The following is a 16,440-nucleotide window of genomic DNA, read 5'->3' as shown; positions in this document are numbered from 1 at the left end:
CATATTCCTGCAATAAAGCTGAAGCCTCTAATCAAAATTCAGTGCAACTCAACTTAAAAATGTAGATTTTTGAGTCAGTTTGACGTGGACGTCAAACAATAAAATGTCAAAAAAGAATATTACGGGTGACAGAAAACGTGTTAATCCAAATCTCATCCATCTGTTGTAGTCATTTAACATGCAAGAGGACACAGCTCAGGATATAATGCAACTAAGTGGCATACGGGTTTTAAACCTCACAGTTCCTACAGTAGACACGCAGAGATAAACATCACGTTGAATGTAAACGCGCGCTAAACTGCTGCTGCCATATCTGCATTTAGTCATTAAAGGATTGTGGCTTTTACACATTAGCTCGTCTGACACAGTCTGACAAAGATCTCAGACTGTTTGGAAACAGACGACAGATTTGCACCACAAATCCCCACTTAGTGCGACACGCGGTTACACGTCTAGTCCACACGGCCAGATACACACGGACCTATGGGTATTGTGTTTGTGTGTTAAGTGGTATTCCAGCGAGATTATCATCAGCTGCTTCCATTAGCTCCTGCGTGAACAACAATGAGGTGAAATAAATACACAACTCCAACAACGACCGACCGAGATAAACAAGCAAACTGAAGCCTCGTCGATACCTGCCAGCACAGCTGCACAATGTGCTATTGATGGCTCAGGCTCGTTGGTCAATAATGAGGTCAGCCGTTTTGGCAACACTGTCTTGTTAAACGTAATTTTTTTTACAGGACACACACACACGTCAGCGCAACTGCTGCAGGGTGTTACGGTACAGTAAAGACAGTATGGTGCATGGCGGGAATTTGCTTTTAATTCTGTAAATGTGTCATGCTGCATTAGGGAAGGGAAGGAAAGGAGAAAACGCATTGTAATATTTTCATCTTACATAAGGTTTATTGAAATATATGGTGTTTTGACACGAAAGCAATATAAGTTTGTTTTTCATTTTATTTTATTAATTAATTTATTTTAAATTTTGTATATTTATTATTATTATTATTAATTATTATTATTATTATTATTATCTTTAAAATGTTACATTTTAATTTATATTGTTATATACATTTCTTATTTATTCTTATTTTATTTTGTATTCTATTTATTTATTTATATATTTATTTATTTATTCATTAATTTATTTATTTTAATTTTATTTTCTGTCCTTTCTGTTATTATATGTACATATTACTTATGGTTTAGGTTATTGTAGACATTTTTCTTAAGGAAACAATAAAAAGCATGATTCATGAAAAAAAAATATAGCTATTAGACAAATAACTAGTTGACAATGGACTGAAGTTATGCCTGGATTTATTTATTTTTATCAAATGCAACATTATGGATAGTGACATACAAAGATGCCTTGACTACAGAGGGAAATTCTCAATAATTATTTTTAAGCATTTACGAATGCAGAAAGTTTAGTCAGCCACATGCTGCATGGATGCAAACAGCAGCACATAGTTTACTTGACATTTGCTATCAGATCAAATTCATCTCTGTGGCCAGATTTGCAACCGAGTAGTGTACTAAAGCACACATATATAAAAGTCAAAACATATTTGGAATGTTTAAAACTTTGTGTGCGTTTTGTAAATTTCCTTTCAGAGAAGCTTTGTAATCTGAATTGGAAGAGCTAAGTAGGTGATTGTGGTGTTTTTCCATTTTCTTTGCTGAGGCCAGCAGGAATTTACATGAATTTCCATCTAACAGGCGGAAGAAGGAGAAGAAGGAGACAAGGAAGACTAGACTTTGAGCAATAGCCAGCAAACTAATCGGCCTGTGACCGATTTGGCCTCGAGGCCCTTCCAGCCTGACCCGACCAATCCGAGCACAAACATCCCGCGGTGCGGCGGGGCACGGCGGTGGAGCAACAGCAGATTATAATCAAAGGAAGTTCAATAGACGCACAAATTCTCTGCACTTTTTTTTGGGGGAGAGTGAGAGAATTGGATTTGGTCTCTTAACAAAGCAGCCAAGGTGGAAACCACAGAATTTCATCACATGAATGAATAATGATGATCCGATTTCCTTGTTATGTAAGTGCAATGAGAATGAAATTGGGGGGAAAATAGGGAAAAAAGAGATCCCCAAAGGGATTTTGGAAGGATGTACAGCATGTGCACCTTCAACCTAAGATGAATAATCACCGTCAAGAAATGAACTTCTCTCATTTCCATTGATTATCTCTAGGATGCACACCGTTACATCATCACAGGTTAGAGCCTGAACTTTTTTTGAAGGAAAATTATTCAATTGGCTATTGAGATGAAATGGTGAGTATTGGTTTTACCTTAGTCTTGCATGTATTGCGTTTCGGTAAAGTTCTACTAAATATAAAACCTCTTCCTTTAGCATTCGCTTGAAAAATAGCAAACAAATATTTTATTATGTAAATTCTGGAAATTTGGACCATTTGCATGGTTAAAAAATTATATTTTCAACAGTGAACAATATGTTATGATGCTGGATTGTGCTTGATTGCTGCTGTGGCATTACAATACGGTGTACACCAGGGTTCCGTTCTTGGGCCACTACTATTTGTTATTTATATGAATGATTAACCAAATGTGATCAACACAGTTTCTAATCTACAGAATCACAACATAACAACAGATGGAACAATCCACCGACTTGTGTCAATTCTGGCTCCAAAAAAAACAAGATAGCAATGGCCAAAAAAATAAGATGGCAATGGCCAAAAAAATAAGATGGCAATGGCCACAAAACAAAGATGGCAATGGCTGAAAAACAAGATGATGATGGTCAAACACCAAGATGGTGACGGCCAAAAACCAAGGTGTCTATGGTGTTGACTGAATTGCAAGGTCTCTAAAAATGTGTCAAACTCTCTTACATTGTAGTTTTGTATATTATGCACTTTTATTTTCCAGAATACAGAACAGAGTTGCAGATTTTTGTTGTGTTTCAAGCCTTTTGTAGTTCAACAGGAAAGAGAAAAGCAGCACAGCAGGTTCTCTTGGTTTCACTTGTATCCCAATGTGTGTCACTCATTCTGCAGCTGCTGAGTCAACATTCAAATATTTGGAATATCAGTGGTTTGAAAACCAGGAACAGCAGGTGGAGAGATTGAAAAAAAAAAAAAACAGTCCACGCCTGTCTGTCTGTCTGTCTGTCTGTCTGTCTGTCTGTCTGTCTGTCTGTCTGACTGACACAGCAGAGCCGAGTCTGAATCTGAATCAAATTTCATTTGTCTGCTTTCTGGGCCACATGTTTCCTGGCCAATGACCTATCACCTCGTTGCTGTAATCCTTCGACAATGATGCTGCGATCTGGCGCTTCCTCAATCCCACAGTCCACTGCTGACCAGCAGCTGGATGGGTTTATGTTTAGGTGGAAAGAAAGAAAAGGAGACAGAAGGGGGAAACTCGCTTCTTCTCTACTCTTCCTTCCTGACTGCTGTAGTTACAAAAACATAGTTGTGTTTTACTGCGTTTTTCCCCTCGACTCCTGAGCCTTACAGCCTGCAACACGCATGCAGTATACATACATGCGGCCTGCATTTGCATACTGAATATGCACATTGTAGGAAGCAACATGCATACAAATATAAGGGCAAAATAATACCATTTTACGAGACCACACCTCACACACACACACAACGCCACACTTCCCAGCAGCCAGCGAGCTAAACCCCCTCAATCCATGATGTAATCTCTAAGTGTGTTCAGTAATTACAAGGTCCTGGACTCCTCTGCCGCTGCTTGGAGCCACCTCGGCCTTATGTAACGGACGACTCCACGTGCCGTCAATTCACTGGGACGAGATTACAATATGGCTGCTTTAAAGCCTTCGGCAAGACGGCCGGCCATTACGTCCATCAACTCGATCAGATCGGCTACGATGATGGTCGAGAGATGATGGAGAAAGAAAGAGGTGGTGATGCTTTGGACCTCGAGGAGATCACTAGCAATAACAGTCAATCAGGTACGACTAGAAGTATTTAACACATCGATAAACTTCATTAAGATCCTCACAGAGTCAATATGTGACTGCCGTTTGCATCCCATTCACTTCAATTTGATTGGGGATGCAAAATCGTACAGTTGAGCGCATATTAAGCATCCATAAAAATGGTTTGAAAACGCGGTGTCAGCGGAACAGGACAAACACTCCAGAAAGAAATAGTTGTGTGAGGTAAATTCTGCTTGTGAGAGCAGTTTTCTACATTAATGGTCGGTGGTGGGAGTCGCCATTAATTCGTTTATTTATTTTATTTATTTATTTTTGAAAGGGGGCATTTATTATTATCATTAGTAATTATTTTGTTATTTTTATTTTATTTATTTATGTATTTTTTTTCAATTAATAAACAGTGCACTTAAGTAAAATTACTTACGTATTTCCATTTTAGGCTACTTTATACTTTTACTCCACTACACTTCCTGTACTTTTTTCCTGTACTACATTTACTTAACAGCTATAGTTACCAGTCAAGATTTAACATACAAAACATATAATCCATTTATAAAACATGATGCATTATTATAGATTAAACTTCCCAACAGTATAAGAAGTAGATAAAATTACACCTTGGCCAACAACATCATCAAAAACTTATACTTCAATACAATGCTTGCTTTTGGTTGCAAGATCTTTACCTGCAAAGGAGTATTTTTGGTGTGTTTTGCTACTTTTATTCGAGTGAATGATTGGAATTTTTCTCCCATCATTGATTATAACTACAATCTGATTCCTGCTTGGTCTGAGCCACATGTTTCAGAGTGTTTCAACGTCTACAAAAATGTTATATTGCATTTGGTTTAGGATACACTCGAACTGACATAATAAGACACAATGGAGAGCTGACTTTGGCAAACAAGAACAAAGAAAAAATGCATGGACTTAATCCGCAAAATCCAAACGTTTCAGATGAAAACAAAAAAACGGAAGGCATCAAAAAGTCACTAAAAATGGGCTGAAACAGCTCAACTATTCATAATCTGTGACACCGAGGCCCATAACAGGCTCCAACAACCAGCAGCGACCTCCATGTAAACCTCCCATGGAGCTTAATCAACCTCGCTAAAGAGCTTTAACACTCTGATTAGGAAGTGCTGAAAGACAAAATGTATCTTCAACTCAAATAAATAATATGTCCAACATGGCGATGACATGCAACGACCGGACAGCAAGAAGCGTCAAGGGGACACCAGAACTTACTGGAAAGCGGCTAACATCCCCAGTTCGTCGTCGTCGTCGCACGGCTCCATCCCGTCGGCCGGACCGGACAGACGAAGCGAGTGAGCGGGTGGAGAAGAGTGGGACGGACGCCCCCGGGCCCCACCACCACCGAAAGGCTCAGAGCGTCGGTAGAAGAGCTCCTGTCCCGCTCCCTGAGTCCAACTCCGCCGCTAAAAAAAAATTCCTCTGAATCTCTTTAAAAAAAAAAAAAAAAAAAATCCCCAAACTCAATTTTCTGTGTGTGCATGTGCATATGTGTGTTTTTTTTTTTTTTTTTTTTCATTCCTAGCTTGGTGCCAAATGTTCCAGCTTAGCAGCGCTGTGCAGCACCGCTGGTGATGGATTTAGCCGGGGCATCTGGGCCAGCGGGGATAAACTCCATTCACTCACACACACACACACACACACACACACACACACACACACACACACACACACAAATGCATCGCGCACACACATGCAGAAGAGTGTCATGCGGTGTGAGATTGCAGTGGACAATGTTGGGAAAACCTCCCCCCCACCAACACGGCATCATCAGAGAGAGACACAGTGTGTCCAGCACACACTCTCCCTGTCCCCACACACAGAGCAGAGTGGATCAATGCATGAACAGATGTGTGCCAACTTCAGAGCTGCTACTAAGCACAGACATCAGCAGCTGTACTCACAGCGAGCATGTGTGTGTCTCGGACACAAAGATGCCACTCTTAAAACCCTCGGTGCCACAGAGCGAGGATGACATATAGTAGACATTTTGTGTGTGAACGGATGGGAATCAATGATCGTGACATGGTTCTGTCCTGTCGGAGCAGGCAGAGGTCAGCGGTGCCCCTGGGCATACAGCAGGCAGGCAGGCAGTGGGAGATTAACACAACAATAATGTATGTACAATAAGAGAAGGACACAGCATAATAGTGCAGTTGTCCTTGCTGACTCAGAGGAGATAAACAAGGAACGGGTGACAATAAAATCTGATTGTGTGAAGGGAGAAAGAAAATTTATTCACACGCCATCACATAAACTACTTCCACCCTCCCCTTTCTGTCTCAGTCTCTCAGCAAAGAGAGGTGGTGGGGGAGGTGAGTGCAAACTATATGAAATTACCTAAACACGCTGTAAAATCAACACAGTCTGGTGTATGTGGAGGAGTAGGAGGGTCATTCACTCCCTCTGCATTATACGCAGACAAATAAGAATTCAAGGGCAAAGTTTGCCTTTAAAAATGCACCGGTTAAAGCGTGATTAAAGAAAGGAAAGGATTTTAGAAATACTGTCCCCATTTCTTTTCATATTTGGATTTATTGTAATTTATTTATTGTTAGTGTTTAGTTTAGGGTCGTCAATCGATTAAAATAGTTAATCACACGCTTTTTTATCTGTTCAAAATGTACCTTAAAGGTCCCGTATCGTGCTCATTTTCAGGTTCATACTTGTATTATATGTTTCTGCTAGAACATGTTTACATGCTGTAATGTTAAAAATAAACTTACATTTTTTCTTATACTGTGACTGAATTAAACTTCTGTTTGAAACGCTCCGTTTTAGCGCATTTCAACGGAATTGCAATGGAATTACGTTGCTAGGCAACAGCTTGGGTCCATGTTTACTTCCTGTCAGCTGATGCTATTCACATACATTGCAACAGGAAATAAAGCGGGACATATTTAGAATATTTATATTTAAAACTGTGAAAAAGTTTATACTGTATGTTGTAGATTTGTGACATCACAAAATTACAGAAATCCTGACAGCTTGTTTCAAATGCACAATTTCTGAATACGGGCTACTTCTCCATGGATTGATTATTTCGATACTTTCACAGTATTTATATAGCACTTAAACCTGCTTTATAATAATAATAATAAAAAAGACATGAACATCTCACTTTTCACAATATGGGGTCTTTAAAGGAAGATTTGTCTTGTATTCAATACTATTATCAACATGGGATTGGGCAAATATACTTGCTTTATGCATACATATGTATATATTTATTATTGGGAATCAATAAACAACACAAAACAATGACAAATATTGTCCAGAAACCCTCACAGGTACTGCATTTAGCATAACAAATATGCTCAAATCATAACATGGTAAACTGCAGCCCAACAGGCAACAACAGCTGTGGGTACCCTTAGAATCCGTTTTCATTCACATGTCTTGAGGTCAGAGGTCAAAGGACAATACCTGTGATAGCAAGCACTATTTTGATAACCCAAGTGATCTATAGTACCTACAATCTCAAACACTCCACTCTACAGCATCTAGCCGGCTGGTGAAAACTGCTGCCTGTCTGATTATCCTCAGATTTATTACTGCGTGTCCTCTACTGTCACCCTCAGTGTGTTGAGTACATCATTCCCCTGACAGCTGAATTTGGCTTCTGCATATTGCAGTTTGTTTGAGTTACAAAACGTAAATGGGTGTTCCACTAAATTCTGCAATGACATAATGGTGTAATGCTGGCCGTGCACATTCCAGTTCAGTGGAGGCTCCAGCTCCGTTTGCTACCTCTGAGAGGCCACCTGGTACTGACCCATGGCCAAGTAGCTATCTATAGCCATGTCTACGGGGACGTGACTACTGATTTGTACACGCTCGTGACCCCTGTGTGTCTAATTTTATATGTTGCATCATATCTGCTGAGTCAAAGTTTAAGGAACACCACGAAGCTACACAATGATATAAAAACCTAAAAAAAAATAGTAATAATAACTGACTCAACCTTTAAGGTTATTATGAAGGTAAACGCTAGTGGCAAAGGTTAGCATGTATGGGATATAATATGGGATTAAGGAATGAGAATAAGCTCCTAACTGCACTAAAAACACACACACACACAGGTGTGTATGTGTGTGCCTGTTACGCTGGACTCCTGGCCAAACGACTGCACCTCCATCGTGTCCATCTGGAGGCTTTGTAGACTTTATGTAACCGTGTTTGTTTACTGGGAAACGCGAGCAAAAGAGTCTAAAGGCAATTTAGTTTGTTTAGTTTGTTTTAATCCACTTACTACCACGAGCTCTGTTTTATGTAATATTGTGTAGATTGTCGTGGGAAAGCAGAGGATGGGAGTAAGATAGGGTACCGGGAGAGAGAGAGAGGGAGCAGGATGACAAGGAATGGAGACGAATGGAGGGAGGAGGATCTTGGTGATGACTCATGGTGCAAAATAAAAGATGATGGATTTTAAATTCGAAGCGTGGGGACTATTAATTGGCAAAATGCGACGTCATTCCTATGTGAGAACAAAAGCAACGACCTGCCATCAATTCTCATAAACTGTATCACTCGCATCTCATTCAAGAGCCTCATCTGGTGGATTTGTTGGAACAGACGGCTCTCTCCAGAGTGCCAAAGGTCCTTACTGTTTCATTAAAAAGAGAATAGAGATTCATCCTCTCTTTAATTACACCCTCTCCTATCTGTCATAATACACCGTGAATTAACTGACCCAGCCACCAGCTGACCCGTACAGAAAATCTGTTGCTTCTGCCTCCCGTACTTCACGTTCTATATTGTTGATTGTTGGTCTTAATTCCTGCTTCAAGGTCAAAATGCTGAAAAAAGACAAAATGGGCCATCTCAGATAGCACTGCTATAGTTTTTGATGAATCTTGCATTTATTAATCCACTAAAAGCACCGTAATTAAATGTAAAAATGGCTCATTTGCTCATCGATAGCGCGCAACTCTCGAGTCTGTATTCCAAACACATCCAGCCGTGCTCACAAATTCAACTGGTGGTCCACTGAGGGGAAATTAAAAGGTCAAAACTTCACACTCAAATGTGTTGCATCAGACAACACTGGAGTGATTTAGACATCTTGGCACTGTGCTCTCGTAAAATACAGGCTTTCCTTTTCCCATCTCATTGCTTCTCGCATGTTTCTATATTGTGGCTGGGCTGCTTCCAGTCTGACCGATCGATCAATATATGTTTCTCTGCCAATTCCATATGTGGTTTGGAGCATCCAGCGTGAGCGAAATGTGATTTTAATCCATCAGGACCTGCCATGTAATGGTATTGAGTGTGGCTGGATCATAAAAGCCCCACTGCTATTATGTGTAACCATGTTAGTGTGCAACCATAGCGATGGTGTAACCGAAGACTAATTCAAAAAGGAGCCAACTGCCCCTAAAGGGCCATCAAATAATTATAATCAGGTACTAAGAAAACCCTTTAAATGCTCCACTGTGTTCACCGGCCAGCCGCTTACTGTCGTTTGGTGCTGGGCAGGTAGTATACAGTGAAGTTCTTAGATCATTTCTGCTGAAAACAGCTGCCTGCTGCGGCTAGAAACAAGGTTCATTAAAGCGGTAAGACTGAACCAAAGCAGTGAAGTTGCAGGCCGTAAAACCAAAACAATGAGCTGAAAGACACTAAAAGGCTCCGAAAAGCTAAGGGAAACGAACCATAGACTGTAGACATCATGCTGTATTGAAGAAGACTTGAAACTAGCGATTGAGACCATAAACTCATGTTTACAATGTTTACTGAGGTAATAAATCAAGTGAGAAGTAGGATAATTTTCTCATAGACTTCTATACAATCAGACTTCTTTTTTGCAACCAGAGGAGTCGCCCCCTGCTGGCTGTTAGAAAGAATGCAAGTTTAAGGCACTTCAGCAGTTGGTTTCACTTTTCAAAACCGGAGATTGACGCCTGCATGCAACGCTCCGCTAATGAATCCACTGTTATTATAAAAAATATTGATTAGTGCAGCTTTAAGTTAAAGTAGTGTTTTGTAAGTTTAAATTACTACCATGCTGGGGTGGACGACAATTTTAACATTTTCTGATCCCACTGTGAAGATTCTCTACTGGCTACAGAGCACATTAAACACTCAATGACCCATCATATTTTAATGCCTCAAATTAAATATTTTAATATTGTTTACTTCCATCAATCTAGGATGGGAAATAGCAGACAATGTATGTGGGTTTAGGCAGCAGCCATCCTACAGACTGCACTGCCTCGCACTAAAGCCTGACTTTAAATCCTCTCAAAATTTTATGTCGAAAACCACAGAGCTTGAAAGAAGTAGAAAATGCAGTTACTACAGTGAGATAAGTGGGAGGGCTCCGATCAGAGTGCCTCCACCCAACTGTGAAAATGTCTGTCTGCCACACTCTGCGCCTGCCTTGCCAGATATAAACAACTTCCTCCAAAACTCTCCGGAAGACCGAAACCATTTGCAGCCAGTCTGCTCAGATGAAATGAGGCACTAAGTGCACTGAAACATGGAAAACACTGCAATATTTGATTATCTGTGCTGTACCATAAGGGGGTCAAATTGTATAGATATAGCATTTTTTAGCAAAAGAAAATCTAGTTCAATCTGAAATGACAAGATATAAGAAAAAATACTCCACGGAGACACACAAACACCCCCTTCACCTTCACTACACTCATCCATGAAGCTCATGATTACATCATACAAACACGGAGGATGAGTCAATGCTATACATCTTGTCCTACCTCATGACTCAGTGTGCCATCATGCTGCGCCTCTCCGACTGTATCTTAATCCTCAGGCTGCCACCAGCGGAGAGGCAGGCTACAGCAAAAACAATAACCGCAACTGCCGCAAAATTACTTTATGTTTGGCTCGGTGGGGACGGGGGGTGACGAAATGGGTGAAACAACAAAATTGTACGTGAGATAAGTGAAGTGAAAGATAACGGCAGAGGGTCCAAAAGAGTGCTGATGGGTCACAAGTGATTCTGCAGCAAGTTGTTCAATCTGCTTTTATTCCCCTTTTCTTTAAATCTCTGTAGCTCTCTCTGTGGTATGATCCACAGGGCTGCCTCTCTTTTTTTTTTTCTCGCCCCTTCCTCTCTTGTCTCTACATCTGGGGATGTGTTTTTTTTAGTTTAGTTTGGAAGAAATACAGCACAACAAGGGTAAAAAACACTAATTTATGTCCATAAATGATATTATTATGTTTGTCATTATTCTCACGTGAGGCATCCCATCTCGTTCCAGATGGTCCAATCATCGCTAAGCTTCCCCAAAACGTGCCAGCCAATAGGGTTTAAGCGCACTGACCGCTGTAACCTTTTTAAGACTTTAAATACGGCACAAGAACATTAACTGTTGCCCTGCACATTACTGAGTCAGGGATCAGCACAAGGAGGGAAATATGAGGAGGAGACCTGAGGAAGAGTAGAGGGTCACTAGCGACGTTTGCATCCAACTGTCAAGCTAATTTTCCTGAAACATTTGATATATCTTTTTTTTTTTACAACAACTGGACAGTAACTGGGTTTTCTTAAAAGAATGGTTTGAAATTTTGGTTGGTACACTTATTGGCTTTTTTGCCAAGAGTTAGATGAGAAGGCCGATACCCGATAAAGCTGGAGCCTCAAAGCGATTAGCAAAAAAGACTGGAAGCAGGTGGAAACGGCTAGCTTGGCTAAAAAAAAAATAGGTTAGCATGAAGTTTATGTTACAAAATAAAACGAAAACTAGAATTACCAACTTGCGGTTGTATGCCTCTGCGAACAAGTCAAGTTGCAGTCAGTGACCTTTTGACCACCAGAATCAAGTCATCCAGAAGTGCCACATTTTAAGAAATTCCCTCAAGGCATTCCTGAGATATAGCGTTCACGAGAATGGGACGGATGTAATGTCACAGTGACCTTTGACCACCAAAATCCAATCAGTTCATCCAGGAGTCCAAGTGGAAGTTTGTGTCAAATTTTAAGAAATTCGCCTAAGGCGTTCCTGAGATATTGAGTTCATGAGATATTGAGTTCATGAGAATGGGACGGACGCAATGTCACAGTGACCTTTGACCACCAAAATCCAATCAGTTCATCCGGGAGTCCAAGTGGACGTTTGTGCCAAATTTGAAGAAATTCGTTCAAGGCGTTCCTGAGATATCACGAGGACGGAACGGACGGACAACCCGGAAACATAATGCCTCAGGCCACAGATGCACAAAAATGCCTTTTTGTACATATCATGTATCATGATCATAATCATGTATGTATGTATACCTTATGCTTAAGAGCAACAGTGCAATGCAAAATGTTAGTAATGTCAAAAACATTTACATTCCCATTTTTCACACCCGATTGTGAAAATGTTTAGCTATACAAAAAAGAGATTTCTATTGAGACATCCCATTTTAAAGATGGAAACCCAGCGACTGTCAACGACAGGCAAAAAGAGCAAAATGCATTTATATTCCTCATCTGGCTCTGACATATTCCTCAACCAAAAGTTTAATCAGTCTCCGTGTAAAGATACCGAACACTCCGCGGGGAGTTTGGGGCTGATTTAAAGACACGGTGAGAGTGTCAGCCGGTGAGAGTGTTCAGACTTTTTGTCTGTCTGTGGAAGAGTAATTATATGTATCAGGGCACGGTGAATGGAAGAAGAAAGAAAGGGGGGAAAAGGAAAAGGCTTGATGAACAACACCCCGGGTTTTCCCACTTGCCACAGATTCTCCGAAGAATTCAAGGAGAGGTGATTTATGGTCTCTATCTAAACTAATGCCGGGCTTGTTTTATCCACTCTCGCAGTCCTGCTACTGGGAATCAGACTCCCATTACAGAACCACTCATGATTAGAACCAGATGAAACAGATAATCATTGCCACTGTGGGCTGAAAGCTAAGTCTCAGAGAGAGAGAGCGCTTGCATCCATGTACTATTGGTAATCCTCTTCGCTCCTGTCATTTCTAGAGGTTATTTTTCTTGCTGCTAAAAGGGGGTAAAGAACAAACCTTGCCTTCGCCGTAACTCTTCTTAATGACTCAGGTGATCAGACGACTTTATCAAAATGTCAATGGAATGCCATCAGGCGTTCAAAAAGTACGCAGAACTACGTATTGATATTGGCAGGCTTAATGAAAAGATATTGACCCGACCTTGCGTTGTATCAAGGGACTCCTTACCTTACACTGTAATCTACGTCAGTGTGATTGAATTCTGATGAAAATGTGGGAAATAATGTATCTCAAAATACACTGACAAGCCTACGAGTCAAACCAAGGTAGCGTATTTAAAACAGAATGCATCCAAGGAGAATATGTCCCCAATTATTACAATACTTACTCATCATTTCCGAGAAAAGACGTCTCCCTCCATACCACCTCCCCAGTTCGCGAGACCTTGACCGACTTCTTTGGGTGCTGGTCCTTGAAAGGGTTCCAACAACTGAGAGCCGTCGGAGGAGTCGAGACTTGGTCGGAGCTGAGTGATGTGAGGTCAGTGCTGAGGTCAAATGATGTCCAAGAAGAGTCAGAGGAGGCGAAGGAGCTGGTGTCCACCTTCCCCTCTTGCAATCTATCTCCTAGGTCCATGGTGGACGAATTGAAATGGAGAGAACGGGACGATAAGGGGGTAAAAAAACGACGGGCGACGGGTAGATGAGTGCGTCAAAGGATGGCTTGATAAAGCAAAAGCTTTGAGTGGATGAAAAGACGGGGAAGCAGACAATTAGATCAAATGAATGGAAAGAGTTATGTCTGCGCACTCCGATTGGCCATGGGCGTTTTACTCTCTTCTGTCTCAAAAGAGTTCTGAAGAGAGTGGAGGAGAGGAAGACAAAAGACCAATCAGAGGAAACACTAGACAAAGGAGATGGTGATATGGATGTGAGGAGCAGGAAAAGGAAAACCACTCGGGGACTGAAGAGGAAGCCAGACACGGAGACCAGAGAGAGCGATTGGGAAAGATAGGACCCAACCGCTGCAGATGGATGGGGGGGGCGAACACAAACAAAAGAAGAGGCGGAATCAGGTGAAAGGTGCGAGCAGCAGCACTTACGAGGTGATAGCTCGCATCTCATTACATCCCATTCCCCCCCCCACAACGACAATTGAATCATGTGGTAAGTGGATAGAGGCGGAGCGGGACGGGAAATCGATTGGAGATGCATGGGGAGGCTCGGACTGGTGGCTCCTGAGGTTACATGATAGCAGAAGGCGAGAGAGAGTGCTGTCTTGGGTTGCAGTGATAAGCAGTTTATTACAAGAAGTCCAAATACAATTATGGCTCACCACTAAAACCTATTAGGACCCTGATATGGGGAAGCCAGGTTAGCCAGCCTCCCATAGGTACAGTAAGTGGACAGTAAAGACACAGTATACAGGCATAGACTTTGCACCATAGAAGTGTAGAACGTTCATTCCCATTCAAATCAACATAGCAGGATGGTGCCCAATTTAAAGAAATCCCCTCCAGGCGTTCCCGATATATCGCAATCACAAGAATGTGTCCGATGGATAGACGGAGGTCATTTTTATGTGTACCGTTGTCATTGCAACCGTTGTAGCGGGCTAACTTTCATATAAATCTTACGGCAAGTCGCGGACTCACTCGTAACACAACGGCATAAACGTCTTGTATTTGCGTAGTACCACCATGCCGGCTGTCCCTTTTACAGACGCCAGTTCAGCTCTGTGACTACTAGATTTGGGCAGTTGGACTAATATGTCAGCGATTGTCTGAGTACATCACCGGTATGTTGTTTTGGGCAATTTTGGTCATTTTATTTTGTTAATTTATTGGTCTGCGGCTCAGAGGGCAGAGCGAGACACAGCGTGGTAAAAACAGCATGTAGAGACGGTATATTTCCACATCTAACTTGGTGAATTAAGGGTTAATTTCGACCGTACCAAAGTTGGTGATTGTTGGAACAGCGGAAAGACTAACCAAGACAGTTTTGGTGAGTTCTATTTTGTTTCTATCGAGTTTGAATCAGGTGCGTTCAACCATGAGTTCAGTGAAAGAGAAAGATTCAGGTGTACGGTTCTATTTTTCTGTTTAATAAGGAACTTAGGTGTACAAATATAAAAAATATTCCCTTTATGACTTTATAAGAGTTTATTTTGTGTATTTATTAGACTAAAAAGCTAAGACATCTTGTGGAACGTAGCAAAGTCGCTGCTCAAACTCTAGTCAGGAAGGAAGACTATTCTTTTGCATGCTTAGGCCTGTAGTTTATTCCTCATATGCCATTCACTCCTCTCATATATGCTCATACTTTCCTCGCTGTCATTGTTTGGGGCCGTCAAACATGTCATCAGCTGTTCTCATCAGATGGTCACATCCATCGGATAGCACAGCGACACACCTACCTTGTTAACATCTTGCTGCTGTCTCTTTCTAAATAAGATTCCCTCCGCCTCCCCATCGCCGCTCAGTCTTTGCAGATTCATGAGCTTCATCATTTCATCTGCCTAACAGTCTCAGCAGAATCATCAGCCACCAGTGTCTGGACTCCACGGGGGGATTTATCTCGCTGCTGCTGCTCAGGGCAGACGCCCCTCAATTACCAACCTCCCTGCAGAGTCTAAGCGCCAACTTTCTGTCAAGACTTTATTATCGCACATCATCTGTTATAATAAACAATTGTCTTTCCTTCATGCACTTGTCTCTCCTGATTGATCTACCTCCATTGCCAGCTTAGCGGCAGAGCAACAATATGACAACCTTTATGGCCCCACTGACGTGTGCTGTCACCATAACAACGATCAATATTTCCTTTTGAACTAGTCAGATGACCACAGCTAACAATTCGACGTCTGTTCTACCCTCATTCTATTTCTATGCTTTGCACACATCAAGTGTTTTTGAGGGTATTCAAGCGTGCATCCATAGGTCAACTGCACCAGAAGCTTGGCCGATAAATCAGACTTGTCATACACAGTACACTTACTCACTGCGACATAGTCTGGCTTGTAACACCTCCAGGTTATGTAGCTATTGTGGGCATGTATTGTGGATCTTCTATATGAAGCAACTGTGCCAAGTGTCAGACATTTACTGTAGTTATATTGTATAAAACACACTGATCTCTAGCGCATAAGCATTTTAGTTGGGCACACAAGGATACTAACGCATTTAAAGGGGACCTATTATGCTTTTTCCCTTTCCTTTAGTGTTATATAGTTTTTTGTGCATATAAAAGGTCTGTAAAGTAACAAAGCCCAAAGTCCACACCAAAGGGAAAAACTCTGCTCCTGAACTCCCTGAAACGCCTCACTTTAAGTCCCGCCTTTTCTTTGGTAACATGGTGATGTCACCAAGTAACACATCTGCATAATACCTGCCTGGTGGCTAGTTTGGCACGCCCTCGAACAAAGCTAGTCAGAGCGGAGTCGGAAGAGATTGCTTCGGTTGCCCGATCACAACAGAGTTGGCTTTTCAGAAGGGGTTCTTAAAGAGACAGGCACAAAACGGAGCGTTTCAGACAGACG

At 41.4% G+C, this 16,440-nt stretch overlaps 1 protein-coding gene across 2 annotated transcripts in view; it reads right to left on the bottom strand.

Annotated features, from left to right (window-relative positions):
• LOC141763037 (FERM and PDZ domain-containing protein 4-like) overlaps positions 1-16,090 on the bottom strand; it is a 78,823-nt gene extending 62,733 nt beyond the window's left edge. The window contains exons 1-3 of one of the 2 annotated variants that reach the window (XM_074627279.1): positions 16,033-16,090; positions 14,857-15,967; positions 13,292-14,820 (exon numbers count right to left, since the gene is read on the bottom strand). In XM_074627279.1, coding sequence (XP_074483380.1) covers positions 13,292-13,539 — 248 coding nt within the window. In that variant the 5' untranslated portion in view covers positions 13,540-14,820; positions 14,857-15,967; positions 16,033-16,090. Of the gene's footprint in view, positions 1-5,202; positions 5,396-13,291; positions 14,821-14,856; positions 15,968-16,032 lie in introns of those variants that run through there. The other variant, XM_074627281.1, reaches the window with a different exon arrangement.
• Between the last annotated feature and the right edge of the window lie 350 nt (positions 16,091-16,440).

This window comes from Sebastes fasciatus, chromosome 24, assembly GCF_043250625.1.
Source record: "Sebastes fasciatus isolate fSebFas1 chromosome 24, fSebFas1.pri, whole genome shotgun sequence".
Classification (NCBI taxonomy): Eukaryota; Metazoa; Chordata; class Actinopteri; order Perciformes; family Sebastidae; genus Sebastes; species Sebastes fasciatus.
This window is presented reverse-complemented; position numbering and strand designations above follow the sequence as displayed.